The sequence below is a fragment of the Arachis stenosperma genome, chromosome 4, assembly GCF_014773155.1.
Source record: "Arachis stenosperma cultivar V10309 chromosome 4, arast.V10309.gnm1.PFL2, whole genome shotgun sequence".
Classification (NCBI taxonomy): Eukaryota; Viridiplantae; Streptophyta; class Magnoliopsida; order Fabales; family Fabaceae; genus Arachis; species Arachis stenosperma.
This window is the reverse complement of record NC_080380.1, coordinates 82,113,404-82,133,253: the sequence shown is the minus strand read 5'-3', so window position 1 is coordinate 82,133,253 and position 19,850 is coordinate 82,113,404. Positions and strand designations below refer to the sequence as shown.

The 19,850-nt window shown below is 35.0% G+C and overlaps 2 protein-coding genes across 2 annotated transcripts; both read left to right on the top strand.

Moving 5' to 3' along the window:
* The first annotated feature begins 5,700 nt into the window (after positions 1-5,700).
* Positions 5,701-6,287, top strand: LOC130975144 (uncharacterized). The gene is made up of 3 exons (XM_057899972.1): positions 5,701-5,742; positions 5,830-6,103; positions 6,151-6,287. Exons 1-3 carry the CDS (start codon positions 5,701-5,703, stop codon positions 6,285-6,287), a joined length of 453 nt encoding a protein of 150 aa, XP_057755955.1.
* Positions 6,288-8,621: 2,334 nt separating this feature from the next.
* Positions 8,622-10,173, top strand: LOC130973034 (uncharacterized). Its single transcript, XM_057897405.1, has 2 exons — positions 8,622-8,744; positions 9,709-10,173. The coding sequence occupies exons 1-2, from the start codon at positions 8,622-8,624 to the stop codon at positions 10,021-10,023; spliced, it is 438 nt and encodes a 145-aa protein (XP_057753388.1). The 3' UTR covers positions 10,024-10,173.
* The last annotated feature ends 9,677 nt before the right edge of the window (positions 10,174-19,850 follow it).

Sequence of the window (19,850 nt, the reverse complement as noted above, 5' to 3'; positions counted from 1 at the left end):
CAGAAAAAGCCAATAGCCCTTAAAACCAAAAGGCAAGGGAAAAAAGGATCCAAGACTTTGAGCATCAATGGATAGGAGGGCCTAAGGAAATAAAATCCAGGTCTAAGCGGCTAAATCAAGCTGTCCCTAACTATGTGCTTGTGGCATGCAGGTCCAATAGGGGTGGCAATGGGTAGGGTAGGGTAGGGTTTGAACCCAACCCTAACTCTACCCGCGGGTTGAGTTTTTGACTAACACTCAACCTTACCCTACCCGCGGGTTGAGAAATACCCAACCCTAACCCTACCCGCGCTCAACCCGCGGGTATCCGACCCTACCCGCGGGTTGACAAAAAAAATATTATAATGACACAAATATCTCATAAATAACACAAGTATCCTTGGTTCAGTAGCTAGGAACCTTTTGCACATGCTTAAGGTCCTTGGTTCAACTCCCATATGTAACATTTTTAAATATATATAACACATATTATGGGGGGTGCGGGTAGGGCGGGTAGGGTTGAGACTCAACCCGCACCCTACCCGCTCCGCAGGCCAACCCGCTCCGTGCCCAACCCTACCCGCAGTGGATCGGGTTGGCAACCCTACCCGACCGGGTTGGGTCGGGTTGGGTACCCAAGGATAGGGTCCATGCTGCCAGGCCTAAGGTCCAAGTGAAAAGCTTGAGACTGAGTGGTTAAAGTCATGATCCAAAGCAAAAAGAGTGTGCTTAAGAGCTCTGGACACCTCTAACTGGGGACTTTAGCAAAGCTGAGTCACAATTTGAAAAGGTTCACCCAGTCATGTGTCTGTGGCATTTATGTATCCGGTGGTAATACTGGAAAACAAAGTGCTTAGGGCCACGGCCAAGACTCATAAAAGTAGCTGTGTTCAAGAATCAACAAACTTAACTAGGAGAATCAATAACACTATCTGAAATTCTAAGTTCCTAGAGAGGCCAATCATTCTAAACTTCAAAGGATAAAGTGAGATGCCAAAACTGTTCAGAAGCAAAAAGCTACAAGTCCCGCTCATTTAGTTAGAACTAATATTCATTGATATTTTGAGCTTTATAGTATATTCTCTTCTTTTAATCCTATTTGATTTTCAGTTGCTTGGGAACAAGCAACAATTTAAGTTTGGTGTTGTGATGAACGAATAATTTATACGCTTTTTGGCATTATTTTTTAGGTAATGTTTAGTAGGATCTAGCTACTTTTAGGGATGTTTTCATTAGTTTTTATGCTAAATTCACATTTCTGGACTTTACTATGAGTTTGTGTGTTTTTTTGTGATTTCAGGTATTTTCTGGCTGAAATTGAGGGACCTGAGCAAAACTCTGATAAGAAGGCTGACAAAGGACTGCTGATGCTGTTGGATTCTGACCTCCCTGCCCTCGAAATGGATTTTTAGGAGCTACAAAACTCTAAATGGCGCGCTCTCAACTGTGATGGAAAGTAGACATCCAGAGCTTTCCAGAAATATGTAATAGTCTATACTTTATTCGAGATTAGACGACGTAAACTGGTGCTCAACGCCAGTTCCATGCTGCATTCTGGAGTCAAACGCCAGAAACACGTCATGAACCAGAGTTGAACGCCAAAAACATATTACAACTTGGCGTTCCACTCCAAAAGAAGCCTCTGCACGTGTAAAGCTCAAGCTCAGCCCAAGCACACACCAAGTGGGCCCCGGAAGTGGATTTCTGCATCAATTACTTACTTCTGTAAACCCTAGTAGCTAGTCTAGTATAAATAGAACTTTTTACAATTGTACAAGGGGTCCTTCTCCCTATTTTCGAATTCATATCACATTTTGGGGTTTCTACCTCCTTATGTATTTTCAACGGTGGAGTTTCTACACACCATAGATTAAGGGTATGGAGCTCTGCTGTACCTCGAGTTTTAATGCAATTACTACTATTTTCTATTCAATTCAGTTTATTCCTGTTCTAAGATATTCGTTGCACTTCACCATGACGAATGTGATGATCCGTGACACTCATCATCATTCTCACCTATGAACGCGTGACTGACAACCACTTCCGTTCTACCTTAGACTGAACGCATATCTCTTAGATTCCTTAATTAGAATCTTCGTGGTATAAGCTAGAATTGATGGTGGCATTCATGAGAATCTGGAAAGTCTAAACCTTGTATGTGGTATTCTGAGTAGGATTCAGGGATTGAATGACTGTGACGAGCTTCAAACTCGCGATTGTTGGGCGTGATGACAAACGCAAAAGAATCAATGGATTCTATTCCGGCATGATCGAGAACCGACAGATGATTAGCCGTGCTGTGACAAAGCATTTGGACCTTTTTCACTAAGAGGATGGGATGTAGCCATTGACAACGGTGATGCCCTACATACAGCTTGCCATGGAAAGGAGTAAGAAGGATTGGATGAAGGTAGTAGGAAAGCAGAGATTCAGAAGGAGCACAGCATCTTCATACGCCTATCTGAAATTTCCATCAATGATTTACATAAGTATTTCTATCTTTATTTTCTGTTTATTTATTATTATTATTATTCGAAAACTCCATAACCATATATTATCCGCCTAACTGAGAATTTCAAGATGACCATAGCTTGCTTCATACCAACAATCTCCGTGGGATCGACCCTTACTCACGTAAGGTTTATTACTTGGACGACCCAGTGCACTTGCTGGTTAGTTGTGCGAGGTTGTGAAGAAAGTGCTGAGTTATAAACGCGCATACCAAGTTGAATGCCATTATTAGAGATCACAATTTTGTCCACCAGCATATCAGTTTGGCCTTCCTATTGATGGATTTCTAGTTAGTGGATGTTGATAAATCCCATTTTTAGGGTTTATCTTGTGTTGAATTTAGAGGATTTTGTCAACTTGTCTCCCATTTATTCACTAAAATAGCATGATTTTGTAAATTCTCCTTTAATTGTTCTTAAGAGTGAAAACATGCTTTTTGGGTCTTAAAATAGCTAAATTTAATTTACCTTGATTCTATTAGATGCCTTGATATGTTTTTAAGTGATTTCAGGTTTAGGAGGTAAAGATTAGAATTGAGGGAATGAAGAAAAAGCATGTAGAAATGGAGAACTCATGAAGAAATGAAAGAATCGCAAAGCTGTTAAACCCGACCTCTTCGCACTTAATCGATCATAACTTAAGCTACAAAGATCCAAATGAGGCGGTTCTAGTTGTGTTGGAAAGCTAACATCTCGGGCTTCAAGGTGATATAAAATTTGTCATAGTTTCTGGCATTTAGAGATGTGTACGCATGATGTACGCGTACGCGTGGGAAGCTGCACGTGACTCACTAAAGGCAACTCGTGGCCAGTGATTTCTGAAGCATTTTGGGCCCAATCCAACTTATTTCTGATGCTATTTAACCCAAGAATTGAAGAGGGATGAGGTAATTAGTTAGATAGTTAGTTTTAGTTGAGTTTTATTAGGCTTTAGTTAGTTTTTAGAGAGAGAAGCTCTCTCTTCTCTCTAGAATTAGGATTAGGATTAGGTTTAATTCTTCTCTAGATCTAGGTTTAATTCATGCATGCTTTGATTTGCTTTTCCTTTACAATTTCTTGTTCCTTTACTTCTCTTCTCTCTAGTTTTGTTCTTTACTCCTTGTAATTCTTTACTTTTATGTTGATGCACTCTTGTTTCTTCTATTTCTCTTTTAATGCAATTTATGATTCATGTTCCTTTATTGTTGATTTGATTTGTTGATTGTTAATTCCTTGCTATTAGTAATTGTAGATTTACTTTTCTTGCAATTTTATTTTACTTTCCTTTGATGCCTTCCAAGTATTTGATTAAATGCTTGAAAGGATGCTAGTGTAGATTTTTCTCCTCTTAGCTTAGGTTGATTGATTGGAGACTCTTGAGTTATCAAACTCCTTTATTGATTGACAATTGGAAGTTGTTAATTGATTTGGATTCCACTAAAGCTAGTCTTTCCTTAGGAGTTGACTAGGACTTGAGGAATCAAATTGATTTATCCACTTGACTTTCCTTCATAGTTAGAGGTTAACTAAGTGGGAGCAATACACAATTCTCATCTCAATTGATGATGATAATGAGGATAGGACTTTCACTTCTCATTCCTTACCAAGAGCTCTCCTATTTGTTAGTCTATTTCTTTTGCCATTTATAATTCTTGTTTCTTATCCCAAAAACCCCAAAGATATTTCATAGCCAATAACAAGAACACTTTATTGCAATTCCTAGGGAGAACGACCTGAGGTTTGAATACTTCGGTTTATTAGTTTAATTAGGGGTTTGTACTTGTGACAAACAAATTATTGTATGAAAGGATTATTGTTGGTTTAGAAACTATACTTGCAACGAGAATTTATTGTGAAATTCTAGACCACACAAAAATCTGATCATCAAATATCTCAGGAACTTTGAGTAGTTGATGGAGGGGGAAGGCTTGCGTGGTGTGGTTTGAAAAGTTGTTTGGTGAACTTTCACTTGACGATTGTATTGATGAGTTCACTGTGTCATTTTCCTAGTTTCAAAACAAGTTTAGAGTCATGCCAACTAATGCATCAGAGGTCACGGTACAAGTTTATACGCGTGGTTACATCATGATGATGTTATCCATGATGCTTTTTGGGGACAAGTCTGGTGCCAGAGTTCACTTATGGTAGATCCTTATGTTGCGGACCTCAACGGACTCGGCAAGTGTAGCTGGGGTTCGGCCACATTGTCCTAGTTGTATAGGTATCTTTGCAGAGTTGCTAACTGAAACGTTAAGAACCTAGCTGGGCCATTAGCATTACTACAATCTTGGATATTTTAGAGGTTCTCCACATTCAGGCCCAGAGGGTTTGACATCATCCTCTGGTCACCTGCATTGAGGTGAGTAAGTTTCATGAATGAGGTGTATGGTGTACTAGTTCATATAGTTATTTTTATAAGTTTAATACTTGTCATTATGAATCTTCCAGATGGGGTAGGTACCTGCCATCATTAGACGAGAAGGGTCTTCGAGTTATCGCTACTCGACATAGACTATACAGGTTGAGTGTAGATGATGTAAATATAAGCTTCCATTACTTGCTTTATATTATATTGATTTGTTGTTTATGTTTATGCCATAATACTTAAATTTGACTAATTGACATGTTGCAGTTTATTTGGATGCTGTACAACACTCTTGAGATCATCTAAATAGTCCATCCTGATATCCTCAGGCCTGAGCACACACACTTAGGAAAGTCGATTACTGCATTGATTTACTTTGTATTAATTGAATGGCTTCAGGTTGATAGAGTTCTATCTCAGCTTGGGGGAGTTTAACACATCCCTGATCTAGCTATCAACATTGACTTCCTATTGTCGAAGGATGGTTGAGGACCGACCCGATGGTTCCTTGAATATTCACCACATGGCATGAGTATTGGGACCAGAGACATCAGAGTGTGCTCGCATTTCAGTTGGTGCCAGATCCTCAACCTTCAGTTGAGTATCTTGATTGGTGGTATAGGATAGCTCATAGATTCCTTTCACATGGTCGGGACCTAGTAGACCTTTGCCAGAATGGGATTCTTATAGATACTCCTGTTCGGGATAAAATTATTGTGCCAGCAAGACAATAGAAACCAAACTTTACAAACAATCAACGTAGGGCTACTCGTGAGTGTGTTGGCACCTGATACAGCCAGCCTATGACATGGGAGATCGATGATGTATTGGAGTTGAATGAGGCATAGAACATTGATTATGATAATGATGGGGGAAGTTAGTATCAGGGAGGTTGGAGACACAGTGGAGGTGGGTCTGGTTGGGGTTGGGTAGTGGTAGCTCTGGTTGGGGAGGTAGTGCGGGTGGCTCTGGGGGGGTGCGGGTGGCATTGGGTAGGGGAGGGGTGAGGGTGGCTCTGGTTGGGGAGGTGGTGCAGGAGGCTCTGGTCGGGGAGGTGGTGGAGGTGGCCCTAGGTGGGGAAGGGTTGCAGAAGCTAGTGGTTCTGAAGGTTATAGAGGTGGAGGAGTTGGGGGCTCTAGAGGGCAGGGTGATGGTAGAAGGGTTGAGGCATCTGGTGTTGCTGTTGGTGGTGAGGGTGGAGGTGGAGTGGTCGTGGCTTCCACACTATTTTCATACTTTGGCAGCCTGAATCAATTGGAGCAGGAGATTGGTGCTAGAAGTGATTCTTTGCTGAGATTGTGCAATTTCCCAATACAGGTGGTGATTATAAGCCACAGTTTGAGGGAGGTTCAGTGGACCTTAACATCTATCTGAATGAAGTGCCGATTGGTTACCAGGGAGGTCTATTTGCTACGGGTGGCACTCCGACATTTGTCTTGGGTGGACATATGTAGAGGCTATTTACGAATCAACCAGAGCAGTTTTTAGGACCTATGGTTCAGCCACCAGATCCATATGTACCAATCACCCAGAGGAAGAAGCACGTCATTAAGCCAACGAAATGTGGCACTGGGTTACTTACGTGTTAGCTAGTGGGTTTGGGTATTTCAGTGTTATTTTATTATTATGTTATTGCTATGTTATTGTGTCTTTTAGCTACCATGGTACATTATGTTTTTAACTCTTATATTTTGAACTCTTTGACCCGTATTGTAGCACTACTTGTTATGTTATTGTATTATCATAGTTAATGTTAAGGTGGGTGTAAAATTTAGTGCATCAAGAAAAACAACTATAAAATAAACATGATTTAAATGAATTCACTAACAACAGATAACATTCACTACATTGCCTGAGTAAGTTAGGAATCTGAAAAAATACTTGCTTTACACGCTTTTTGCTGCACTTTTCTAACTTCTGTAATATACTATTTTATAAATTCAATAAACTTGTTGAAGGATTTACAAACACTCCAATCTTTTACTAGAGAACGTAACACCCTCACTTGTGTTCTCATCATTTTTTTTTCTGTGATGAATTAGCAAAAACACACTCTCAACCATCTTTTTCAAAACTCTCAATTCATCTATGACTCATTATACATCATACTCATTTTTTTATAGCCTCTTTGTCTTCATAAATCGTCCTGGGGTCTTGAGCTTTATGTATTCAAACATAAATCGTCATAGCATATTGTGTCTTAGATTTTTAAACGTAAATCATGCTGGACTACTGTGTGTTGTGCTAAACACATAAATCATGCTATCCCCTAGTAGTTTAGGTAAAAAATGTGTAATCCATCCTACCCTGGGACGAGTTACATTCAACTTGAAAAACTCAGTACCCTGGAATGATTTACGTGCATTTCATAAAGGAGTTCCATGCATAAATCGTCATAAAATGTGATGTTTTACATATTATCAAAAACACACAGTCCTGTGACGATTTATATAGTAATAGATTTAGGGAATTTACGTTTTAAAATTTGGTTTAGGAGAATTTGATAATATTGATCCCTTTTATTTTATTTAAATAAAAAACCCTTATAAAAGTGTTTTTTTTATCTCAAGTTTACATATTCCAGTGCTTAGAAGTCCAAAGAGTTGATGTTGCTTCTAAAGTTTTTCTACTTCGAAAAAAAGAATGAAACCATGATTCAACCCGCCCATTCTCATATATCTTTTAGCGATTTCATAAAGGACACTTGATTTTTGAGTTGGAACTGTTTTTTCCATATATATAATATGCTATGTGCAAAGCACAATAGAGGGAAAGAAGAACTTTTCAAATAGTTTGCTTGTTGAGCATGTTCCTTAGTTGGAGCCAAAACATTATTTTTGTATGTGTTTGCATTTCTGAAGTAAGCTTTCTAGACCTAGTAATTCATCAGGAGAGGGAACGTGACCATGAACCATTTTTAAAGTATGGCAATTTAAGACCAATTATTTTTGAGGTAACCAAAGTATAGAATTACTTTTGATGTCATGCAAATGTTATACGGCCCTTTTCCAGCTTAATTTTACTTAATTTTACTTTATTTACAAAAGAAAAAATGTTTAATACATTAAAAATCTTGAAAAGAAATGAAGATTATGTAAAATATTTACTTAAGAAATGAAAACTGTGTAAAATATTTACTTTATTTACTAAAGTTAAAATATTTTTTTTTTTTTTACAAAAATGGAAGGACATTTTTGTAAAATGAGTTAAAGATTAAATTATTATAATATTATAAGTCTATTAAGGGAGGGGAATAATATGGAGTATGTATAAAAAATAGATATGGAAGTGATATTTCTCAAAGAAAAAAGTTATTTATCATAGTCAAATATAATTCAAACCTCTTATTAATGAAAATTAAATTCTAGATTTTATTCATTATTTGATAAGTCAAACTATTATTAATATATGTAATTTTTTGAAATATTTTTTTATTAAGTTACGTTTACAATTAATTATAATTTTTTTTTCATTGAGAATTAATTACATTAATTTAAAAGTTGACGTAATTATTGTGAATGATTTGCAGATATTATTTCTTTTTAAACAATAAAAAGTAAGGTGTTCAATGTTATTTTTCTCTTTTCTAAATGTATTGACCTCTTCCACAATTCCATGATTTTTTAATTTTTATCTTCTATATATATAGAGTTAGTATATCCCTTCTTGAGAAGCGAACAATGCATGCTTTACCCATAATTCCGTGATTCTCTTGTAGTCTTTCTTTCTTCTCTCATATTCATAGTTTCTTTAGTTATTATTCTCTTTCTTTGTGTATTATATTCAAAATGAGCGAAGTTCCTGATGGAGGCTCTGTCAGCCTTGATATGCTGAAGAAGTTAATGGCTCAATTTGCTGAAAAGAGGGACTGGAACCAGTATCATAGTCCGAGGAACCTTCTTTTGGCTTTGGTATATAACTTCTTTAATTAATTTTTCTATGTTACCATAATATAAAATCCAAACTATATTGATGCACACATGAACACTGATATACGCGCACATCCGCAGTTTGTGTGTGTATATATATAATTTGTACACACGTGAAATTTATACAACACTATTTTTTGTTCTTTTTGCGACTTTTCTCAAATGAGAGTCAAATTGACTTTAATGGAAAACATATTTCATTTGTTTACGCCATACAAATTAAACGTATGATTTTCTTTTCTTTTTTTTTTTTTTGTCTTTACTTAAATTATGATGTTGATATTACTTGTCTGGAACGGATTACCATAGAAAAAGATTTAATTTGAATTGAATTATTATTTTGTATTTCTAGTCGATTTATACATGAATTATGTATGACTTATAACAGCCAGATCAAGAAGAGATAACAACTAATCAGAGTTAACCAAAAAGACAAACAAGATTAAGGCTTAGTTTGGTAAAGTTTTATTTTTTAAAAGTAGTTTATAAAAGTTAATTTTTAAAAGATGGCTTTTTAAAAATTGTAACATTTATGTTTGGTAAATCAAATAAAAAGTAGCTCTTAATAAACACAAACAACATCAATTGCGTGTAGTAAAATAGCTTTTAAAATTTAAAATACTATAATGGACATAAAATAAGCATTAAATTTGAAAATTAGTTAACATATGAGGTTATATTAGACTTTTAAATTTTGAAAAGTACAAGCCAACTTTAAAAAACTCTATCTTAGGTACTTTCAAAAGTATTTCAATCTTTTAAAAACTGCAAGTACAAGCATATGGTCTTTTTGATTTACCAAACACAAAATGAAGAGTTTGCACTTTTAAAAAGCACAAACATCTCTTCAAAAAGTTTTACCAAACCAAACCTAAAAGATGTGGTTTCTAGATCATTTCCAATTCTTAATTAACTGATTTGTTTATTTGTATATTATTCTTTGTAGGTGGGTGAAGTTGGTGAATTGGCTGAGATATTTCAGTGGAAAGGTGAAGTCAAGAGGGGACTTCCCAATTGGAAAGAGGAAGAAAAAACACATCTTAGTGAGGAGCTTTCAGATGTGTTGCTTTACCTTGTCAGGCTCTCTGATACCTGTGGTATTGATCTTGGAAAAGCTGCTTTGAGAAAGGTTGAACTCAATGCCATAAAATACCCAGTAAAAAGTTATCAAGATGTTTCAACTTCAAGCAAGAAGTATAAACAAATCACTCTTGAAACTCCAACAAGTTATAATGGTGATCGCAATACTGAAAAAGATTGATCATATATTTTTAACTAGGGGATTATGACATTTGCTTGAAACTTTGTTATGGTCAGTGGCATATCTGGTAGTATAATAATATGTAATGGGTCATGCCATTCCATGTAGAATAATGTCTTGGTCATGTGTATTCTCACATATTTAGTTACTACTTTGTCATAATCAAATCTCCTTGCGAATGTTATATTAGACATGGATGGATGAAGAAACCTATATTTCGATTTAGTTTAAAAACATATATAAAAAATTATTTTTATATTAATTGTTTCATTGTTTCTTTACCAACAAAATGTAATTATACTTTAATTCAATTTAATGATTAAGTACTAATGCACATAAAATTGGGTAACAATATATATAAGATAAACATATCTTCAAATGAAACAAAACAAAACTCAATTTTAATTTAATTTTATCTTTTAATAATATCAATTTTTTTTACTATACATAGTATTCAATTATTTTTTAATTACATCTAAGTAAATTACACTTAATTACATTACTTTTATTTTAAATAAATTTATTTTTTTATAATTTTAAAGAATTTTGATACATTAGAGACAAAAAGTATAATTTATATACTAGTTTATATACTAGTCATTCTACAAGTTTATATACTACAAGTTTAATAGTTTATAATTTATATTACATTCAATATATATATATATATTTAATTTTTTATCTTTTCTACAAGTTTATATACTAGTCATTCTACAAACATTTCATGATAACTAAAAATCTTTAAGAGTAAAATTATAAAAAAATTAATTTATTTAGAATGAAAGTAACATGATTAAGTGTAATTTACTTAGATGTGATTAAAAAATAATTGAATACTATATATAGTAAAAAAATTGATATTATTGAAGGATAAAATTAAAATTTATTTCTATGTATCATTTTTGTCCTCAAAGTTTTCGTCCTATTTAAGTCCCTAACGTTTTAAAATCATCTCAATTTTGTCTCACCGTCAATTCTGCTAACGGATCCCTAACGGCAGGACAACATTGAGTCAATTTTGAAACGTTAGGGACTTAAATAAGACGATTGAAACGTTAGGGACAACCTTGGGACATATCCCAAACGTTGGGGACAAAAATGATACTTTACTCTTATTTATATATTTTATTTTAGAGGTTGTAATACCACACCACCTCTATTTTACGGCTTAAGCGTAAAGCTCTGTGTGGTAGTGTGTTAGAAGTTAGGGTTAGTGAGGGTAATTCATATAACATCTTTTTTTTTTAAATTAGCGACCGCTTTTGCGACTGATTAGTTTATAAAACCGGTCACTAACTTAAAAATTAGCAACTGATTTAGTGACCACAAATTTAGCGACCTAATTAGCAACCGACCAAGTTTTATTCTATTTACCTATCGATTGGTTGTAAAATCGATCGATAAATTAAAAAGTAGCAACCGATTTTATGACCAAGAGTCCCAAGGACATTCCTTCCTTTTTTTGGTTGATAATTTGGTCGCTAAATTAAAAAAATAGCGACCGATTTTAGCAACCATTTATATTCTAGTTGTATAATACTAATCGGTTGCTAAATCGGTGGCTATTAGTGACTGATTTTGTTAGTCACTAAAATCAGTCGCTAACTTAACAATTAGCAACTGATTTAGCGACCTGTAATCTAGCGACTGAATTACCGACCAAACAGTTATTCACCTTGTTTCACTATCAGTTGTAAAATCAATCACTAAAATAAAAAATAGCAACTGATTTTGTGACCAATAGTCCCAAAGACATTACTTTCCGTTTTGGTTTCTAAATCTGTCGCTAAATGAAAAAATAGTGACCGATTTTAGTGACCAGCTTTATTCTAGTTGTATCAAAACCTTATCAGTCACTAATTCGGTTGCTATTAGTGATCGAGTTTGTTAGTTGCTAAAATCGGTTGCTAAATGTAAATTACATTTAGCGACCGATTTAGCAACCGATTTAGAGACCAACATTTTTTTGGTCCTAAAAATTCTATATCAGTCGTTAAATCGATCGATATTAGAAACCGATTTTTTCAATTGCTAAAATTGGTCGTTATTCCGGTACTTTCTTGTAGTGGAAGCAAGCTTGATGAGAAGACTGAATAAGGAATCTTCCTTAGGTATAGTACACAATTAAAAGGATATTGTGTGTATAACTTGAAAACGAATGATGCGTGAGTATCTTTTCTTTATTTTCTTATTATTTTAGATATGAATTTATTGATTTTTATTTAGATTTTAGTGTTTGAAGCCTATTTGGATGCTACTTTAAGTCGTTCTATTTTTTTGATTATTTCAGGTGAAGTTAGATTAGTTTGACAGAGTATGTGCAGAAGAAAAGAGAAAAATTTTTATTCTGTTGAGTGATGGAGGAAAAATATCGGTAAAGAATTTTCAAAAAAATAAGCACGTTGTAAGTATAATTCTAAACCGAAGTATTTAAACCTCGGGTCGTCTCTCAAGGAATTGCAGGGAAGTGTAGTTTATTATTGGTTATGAGATTATATCTTTTTGGATTTTGAAATAGGAGACAAGAAATGTAAATAATAAGGAAGTAAAATAAAAATTTGTAGCAAGGATTGAGAATTGAAATTTCTATCCTCATTATCATCATCAATTGTGATGGTAATTGCCTTTTGCTTTCACTTAGTTAACTTCTAACAATGAAGGTAAGTCAAGTGAGTAAAATCAACTTAGGTGCACAAGTCCTAATCTAAGACTAGATTTAGTGAGGCCTAAGCCAAGCAGCAAGTCTCAATTACCAATCAACAAAAGACTTTTGATAACTCAAGAGTTTCTAAATAATCAATCCAAGTTAAGAACATAAAAAAAATCTAAATTAAAATCCTCCCAAATATTTTATCAAACACTTGAAAGGCACAAAATAAAAACATAAAAAATTAATAAGAGATAATAAAATCTAAGATACCCAATTGCAAGACAACAATAACCAATAATTAAAGAAAGCAATCATAAATGTGGAAACATAAATTGTATTAATATGGATCAAAAGAAACATAAGAGTTCATAAACTAAATTGGTAACATAAAGTAATCAACAAGAGAAATAGATAACTACGGTACTAGAACAAATAAAAGTAGAAGAGAAACTAAATTAAAGTGAAGTAGAAATCTGAATTATATTTGAGAAAAGCTAAACCTAAAAACCATAAAACCTAGAGAGAGGAGCTAGAAACTACATCTAAACCTAAAGTGTATGAATGGTGAATGATAGTGTGTCCTCTTTGATTTCCCCACTCTACAGCTTCTAATATGTGTTTTCGGGCTTGGAACTTGGCCAAAATCGGCCCAGAAATCGCCCCCAACATTTTTTGATATCTGCAGCATGTGACGCTTTGTCATGCGTACGCGTACGCGTGTTGAATCAAAAACTTGGTAACACATATGCGTCGTCCCACCCGTACGCGTCGCTTGTATCCTGCGCCAGTCACGCGTACGGGTCATACCACACGTGCCCTATAAATCCTGAAAATACTCAACAAACATATCATGGCATCGAATGGTAATAAGAAAGGATTAAAATTAGCTAATTTAAGGCCAAAGAAGCATGTTTTCACTCATATTACAAAATTAGGAAGGAAAATGTAAAACATACGAATTATATGAATAAGTGTGAGAATAATGGATAAAATCTACCAAATTAAGAATAAGATAAACCCTAAAAATGGAGTTTATCATTGAGCCGGCGCTAAACGCCGCATCTAGCGTTTAGCGCATAAGCACTTTGAATTGCGTGTAGCCATTCTGTCAAACTGGCGTTAAACCCAGACCTGGGCATTTAGTGCCAGGTGCCTCGTAACTTGTGCGAGCTCACTACCTCGAAGGGCGCCAAACGTCGAGCCTAAAGTTTAGCACCAAGAAGACAGCAACGATACCAAGCTTATTGTCTTGTGGGGCACTAAACGCTGATTCTGGTGTTTAGCGCCAGTAGCACGGATCCAACTTCAACAAAGGGGCTTTATTAGTTAGATTTGGGTTATATTTATTGTATTTTATTTGGTTTGGTTATTTTTATTTACAAACACAATCTTTTGGGCTTTAGTAATTATTATTTTATTTTATTCTCAAATCAAATTAGGTTAGATATAAAAGAGAAAAGTTTTTGCCTTTTGGGCTCGCTCTCTTCTCTTCTACCTCATTCTAGTTTTTACACACTTTTGAACCCTATTTTTCTCTCTAATCCATGAGCAACTAAACCTCCTTATTAAAGTTAGGAGCTCTGTTTATTCTATGGATTAATACTATTGCCACTCTATTTTAATTAATGTATTGATTCGAATTCAAAGATTACTTTTCTTCATCTTATGAATTTGAGTGTATTGGAAAGTAACTCCTGTTCTACATGAGTTCTTCTTGATTCTTGAAAAAGTTATCTCACCTGAATACTAGCTTAAAAGTAAACTCCTCCTAAATCGCTAATTGCCTAGACTTTACGGGATACGTGACATATAATCCTCTTATATTTGGATAATTAGGATTTTTGTGGCTAATAAAATAGAATTGAACCTAACCCTCTAATCTATATTAAGTGACCAAGGAATTGGCGATTGATTAGGTGAGAGGAGACTAAATCACTAAGGAATTAAGGTTTAGTCAACTACAGTTTGCCATGAATTGAATCTTGTATGATTAAAGTAGTTGGTAAGAATAACTAATAAAAAATAAACATCTGTGAAACCTTAACTGTTCTCTCACATAGCTTTCACACCAAATTTACTACTTGCTTTATTAATCCTAAATTACTGTTTAATGCAATTAAACCCCTAATACACTCTTTTCTTCTTGCCTGACTAAGTGAATCACTCAATTGTTGTTTCTTGGTCCATCAATCCTCGTGGGATTGACCCTTACTGATGACATGTCACCATGTCATGTTTTTCTATGCTTTTTCATACAAGAAATTGATGATTTGTGCTTAAATATTGAATGCTTTTGTGCTTAAATAGTATATTTCCTTGATCTTTTAATTTTATAAATCTTGTAGGAAATAAGAAGAAAAAGAAGCAAAAAAGCACAAAATAAGTTAAAAAGGAGAAAAAAAAGAGCTTTGGGGCACACTTTGAAGTTGGAGCATACTTTGGAGCCATAGGTCACGCTTTTAAAGCGTGGCCCATGACCAAACCAAGGGAAGAAAAGTGTGTCTCACAACAAGGAACAAAAAAAAGGGAAGCAAGGCACAAAGCTAAGTTAACTTAGTTAACTGAGCATCAAAGAAAGCAAGGCAAGAGCATAAAGCTCAGTTCACTAAGTGAGGTTTATCGGGCTTCTTCAAAAATAAATTCAAAGCAAAATCTCAAGGAATGAAGCCACCAAGTTTCGAACTTATGACCCAAGGGAAGCAAGGAACGCTCCTTGCAAGGAAAACAAGCAAAAATTGGCCAAAAAGCCTTCCTCAAGGTTCGAACAAGGGACCTCATGCTACAAAGCTTGCAAGGAAAATAAGCCAAAATGAATTAGCAAGGATTCGAACCTGGGAGCTCCATGGAGAATAAGGGAGGAGCGCTACTCTTTGTGCAAAGAAAATAAGCCAAAATGGCTCTCCCAAGGTTCGAACTCAAGGCATCACACTCCAAGGTGGGGCGCTACACAAGGAAAGAAGGGAAGCTCAGTTCATTTTCCCAACTGAGCGCTACTACTCCCCCATGCACTCCAACAATGTGACACGGGCAAGGGGGCAGCAACAAGGAAGGCTTGGTGCGCACAAATTGGCACGCCACAAGCAAATAGAGAGCTCGGTTCACTTAATCAACTGAGCCGTTCCCTGGGAGGTGCACCATGGCACAATTTCAATTAAAAAGCCATTTTGGATCCACTCTTCTTCAAACAAAAAGCAAGCAAAGCCCATTGACTCACGGGCACAAGGATCAGTAGATTAGGATTTTCATTTGAATTTTTAATTTGTTTTCAATTTCATTTTCATTTCCACTTTGTAAAGCCTATATAAGGCATCATTTTCATTTCATTAAAGTGGCTGGCTCCACTAGGGAGCATTAGGATTAGAGAGCTCTCTCTTTTAGTTTTCCTTACTTTGTTTTGAATTTTGGATCAAGAATTGAAGGAATTCTGTTTCACTTGATCTGAAATCTCTTTGTTCTTCTTCTGCATTGAATATGAGTTTCCTTTATTGTTTTCATTTTCTTTTTCTTCTGCAAATTGTTCTCTGTTGAATCAAGGAAGGGCTTGAGATCTAGACTTGTTTTCTAGCCTCTTTGATTCCCTGAGATCTTGAATTTCTTTTCTAAATTTTACAATTGAGTTGAATTTTGTTTCTGTCTTGATCAAGTGAGCAATTGAGCTCTTGGCTTTCCTTCTGCTTTTACTGTTTCATTGAAATTGTTAGTTTCACTTTGAGATTTGAGAAATGATCTATGTCTCTTTGTTGCATCTCATTGCTCCCAATTTAATTTCCTGCACTTGTGTTCTTCTGCAATTTACATTTAAGCTACTGTGACCTTGAATTTACTTTTCCTGCAATTTAATTTCCTAGCAATTGTTCTAAGCTTTGATCTACTGCTTTCATTTAATTTCCCTGCACCCACTCCCCTTTACATTTCCTGCAATTTACATTTCTTGTCATTTAAGATTCCGTTAATTTACATTTCTTGCTCTTTAAGTTTCTGTCCATTTTTACTTTCTGCACTTTAAATTCATTGCAATTTTACTTTCTGATGATCAACTTCACACAATTCACTCAATGTTAGCTTGACTAAACTAATCACCCACTAAAGTTGCTTGATCCATCAATCCCTGTGGGATCGACCTCACTCTTGTGAGTTATTACTACGTGATGCGACCCGGTACACTTGCCGGTTGGATTTGTGTGTTGGAAATTCATTTTTCCACAAAAACACCATCACTTACTCACCTGAGGTATTACTTGGTACAACCCAGTGCAGTTGCCGGTTCAGTTGTGGTTTCCAAATTTCACACCAACGAAGAAACTCATAATCAGTCAAGATGTGGAGTTCGACGAAAATGCTTTATGAAACTGGGAAGATGAAAATGCCGAGAAAGAAAGCATTGAAGTATCACAGCAATCACCTACAATACTAGAAAAAGAAGAATGTTAAGATGCAAGGACAACTACTCCAATAGTAGAAGCAACCACTGATTCTCCTCCAAGAAAAACTAAGCCTCTACAAGATGCATATGAAACATGTAATATTTTCAAGATCGAGCCTACAAACTTTGAAGAAGCAAAAAAGCAAGAAGAATAGAGAAATGTTATGGAAGAAGAAATCAAGATGATCGAGAAGAACAACACATGGAAATTAATAAATCACCCCTAAAATAAAGATATCATTGGAGTAAATGGGAATACAAGACTAAGCTCAATCCCGACAGATCTATTCAGAAGCATAAAGTAAGGCTCATAGCTAAAGCATATGCACAAATTCCTGAGATAGATTACACAGAGATATTTACACATGTAGCTCGCCTAGATACAATAAGGGCGCTCATTGCACTAGTCGCACAAAAGCAATGGAAGATCTTTCAATTAGACGTGAATCTGCCTTTCTAAATGGAGAACTAGTAGAAGAAGTATATGTTGATCAATCACAAGGGTTCACTGTAGAAGGACATGAAAACAAGGTGCTAAGGATAAAGAAAGCACTCTATGGACTCAAGCAAGCTCCACAAGTATGGTATAGTCGAATATACAAATATTTCACTAATCATGAATTCAAGAGGAGTAAAAGTGAGCCTACACTCTCATAGTTTTCTTGTACGTAGACGATTGATGCGTGAGCATCTTCCCTATCTTTTCCTAGTAAATTTGCATTTGAATTGTTAAGTTTAATCAAGATTTAAATACTTTTTAGCCACTATGAATGCTACTCTGAGTTGTGCAATTCTGTTTATTTCAGGTAGCGTTCAGATGGATTTGATGGAGTTTTATAGAAGAAGAGGAAGAAAGTAGATGATGCTGTCAACCCTGACCTCCTTGCACTTGAACGGACATACCTTGAGCTACAGAGATTCAATCGATGTGATTTTAGCGGCATTGGAAATTTAACTTCCATAACTTTCCAACGATATATAATAGTATACCCTTTTTCTCCATTTTGTTCGGCCACATTGGCGCCTAACTTGGGATTTCCCAAGTTAGACGCCGGATGAAGAGTTACACGCATAATCAATTCGGGAATGGTGGCGCCTATCCTGGAATTTCCCAAGTTAGGTGCCAATTGAAGCCAAATCATGCCAAAGCATACTGCCATACTCACACCTAACTGGTCTCAGCCTAAGTTAGGCGCCAGCCTTGAAGAAAGCAATGGTCCCCACGCCAATTGAAGCCAGCAATGAAGATTTTATTTTATTTTTATTAAAAATTTATTTCATTTACAAATAGGAAAAGATATTATTTAATTTTAAAAAATATATTTTACATTAATTAGGATTAGACATAAAAAGGGAAAAGAATCAGCCCTTCGAGCTCTTCTCTTCTTTCTTACCTCATTCCGCACTTTATAGTTTTTCAGAATCCTAGTTTTTTCTCTGAACCATGAGCAACAAAACCTCCACTATTAAGGTTAGGAGCTCTGTTTATTCTATGGATTAATACTATTACTGTTCTATTTTAATTCATGTATTGATTTCAATTTCAAAAATTGTTTTCGTTCTTTATCTTATGAGTCTGGGTGGAACGGAAGTATGACCCTTGTTCTAATTGAGTTCTTGTAAAATGTAGAAAAGCTTTTTACTTGAACAACAGCTTGAAAATAATTTCTCCTAAATTTTGAATTATCTGGACTTAACAGGATACATGACATATAATCATCTCATATTTGGATAATTAGGATTTCTGTGGCATATAAACTAGAATTGAACTTAACCCTCTAATTGGAATCAAGTGACCAAGGAATTGGCGGTTGATGAAGGTTAGAGGAGACTAAAAAAGTATAAGGAATTAGGGTTTAGTCACATATAGTTTGCCTTGAATTGAATCTTGCATGATTAAAATAGTTGGTAAGAAAAGTTAATCCGAAAAATAAATATCTCTGAAACCTTAACTGTTTTCTCCCATATAATTCACACCAATTTACTACTTACTTTCTGATATTCTGAATTTACTGTTAATACTTTTGAACTCTCAAAACACCATTTTCTGTTTGTCTAACTGAGTAAATCACGCAATCATTGTTGCTTAGTCCATCAATCCTCGTTGGATCGACCCTCATTCACTTGAGGTACTACTTGGTACGACCCGGTGCACTTGCGGGTTAGTTTGTGGGTTATAAATTCCGCACCAAGTCTTTGGCGCCGTTGTTAGGGATTGACTGTGATTGCCAACTATTAGTTGTTTGATTGCTTAGATTAGACGTTTTAGATTTAATTTTATTTAATTTTTAGCTTTAATTTTCGAATTTTGCATCACAAATCTTTGCTTAATTTTTATAATTAAGTTTGGTGTCCCTGTAGTAATTTTTCTTTTAAATTTTTTTTTCAAAATACTAGTATTTTTCTTTGTTTTATTTTTGAATTTTTAGTTCACCTCTTCTCATTTCTTTTCAAATTTTTTTATTTTTATTATTCTTTATTTTATTTCTTTTAAAAAAAAATCTGTTCTTTCTTCTTTGCTTTCCTATTTACCATATGGTGCGTTTAATTTTTTTGGTATTTTGTGCTAAGAAAAATAATGGAGAGAGATCACATGGGTTACTACTCACACCTAAGGAGTGATTCATATTATTGTGGATGGAGAAACTACCCGGATATTGGTTGGCAATGTCAAGAGCAAAAAGATTTCAATGTCCCATATCCTATCCATCAAGAGCCATTATCTTTGGATACATTTATGCAAAATTGTCCAAC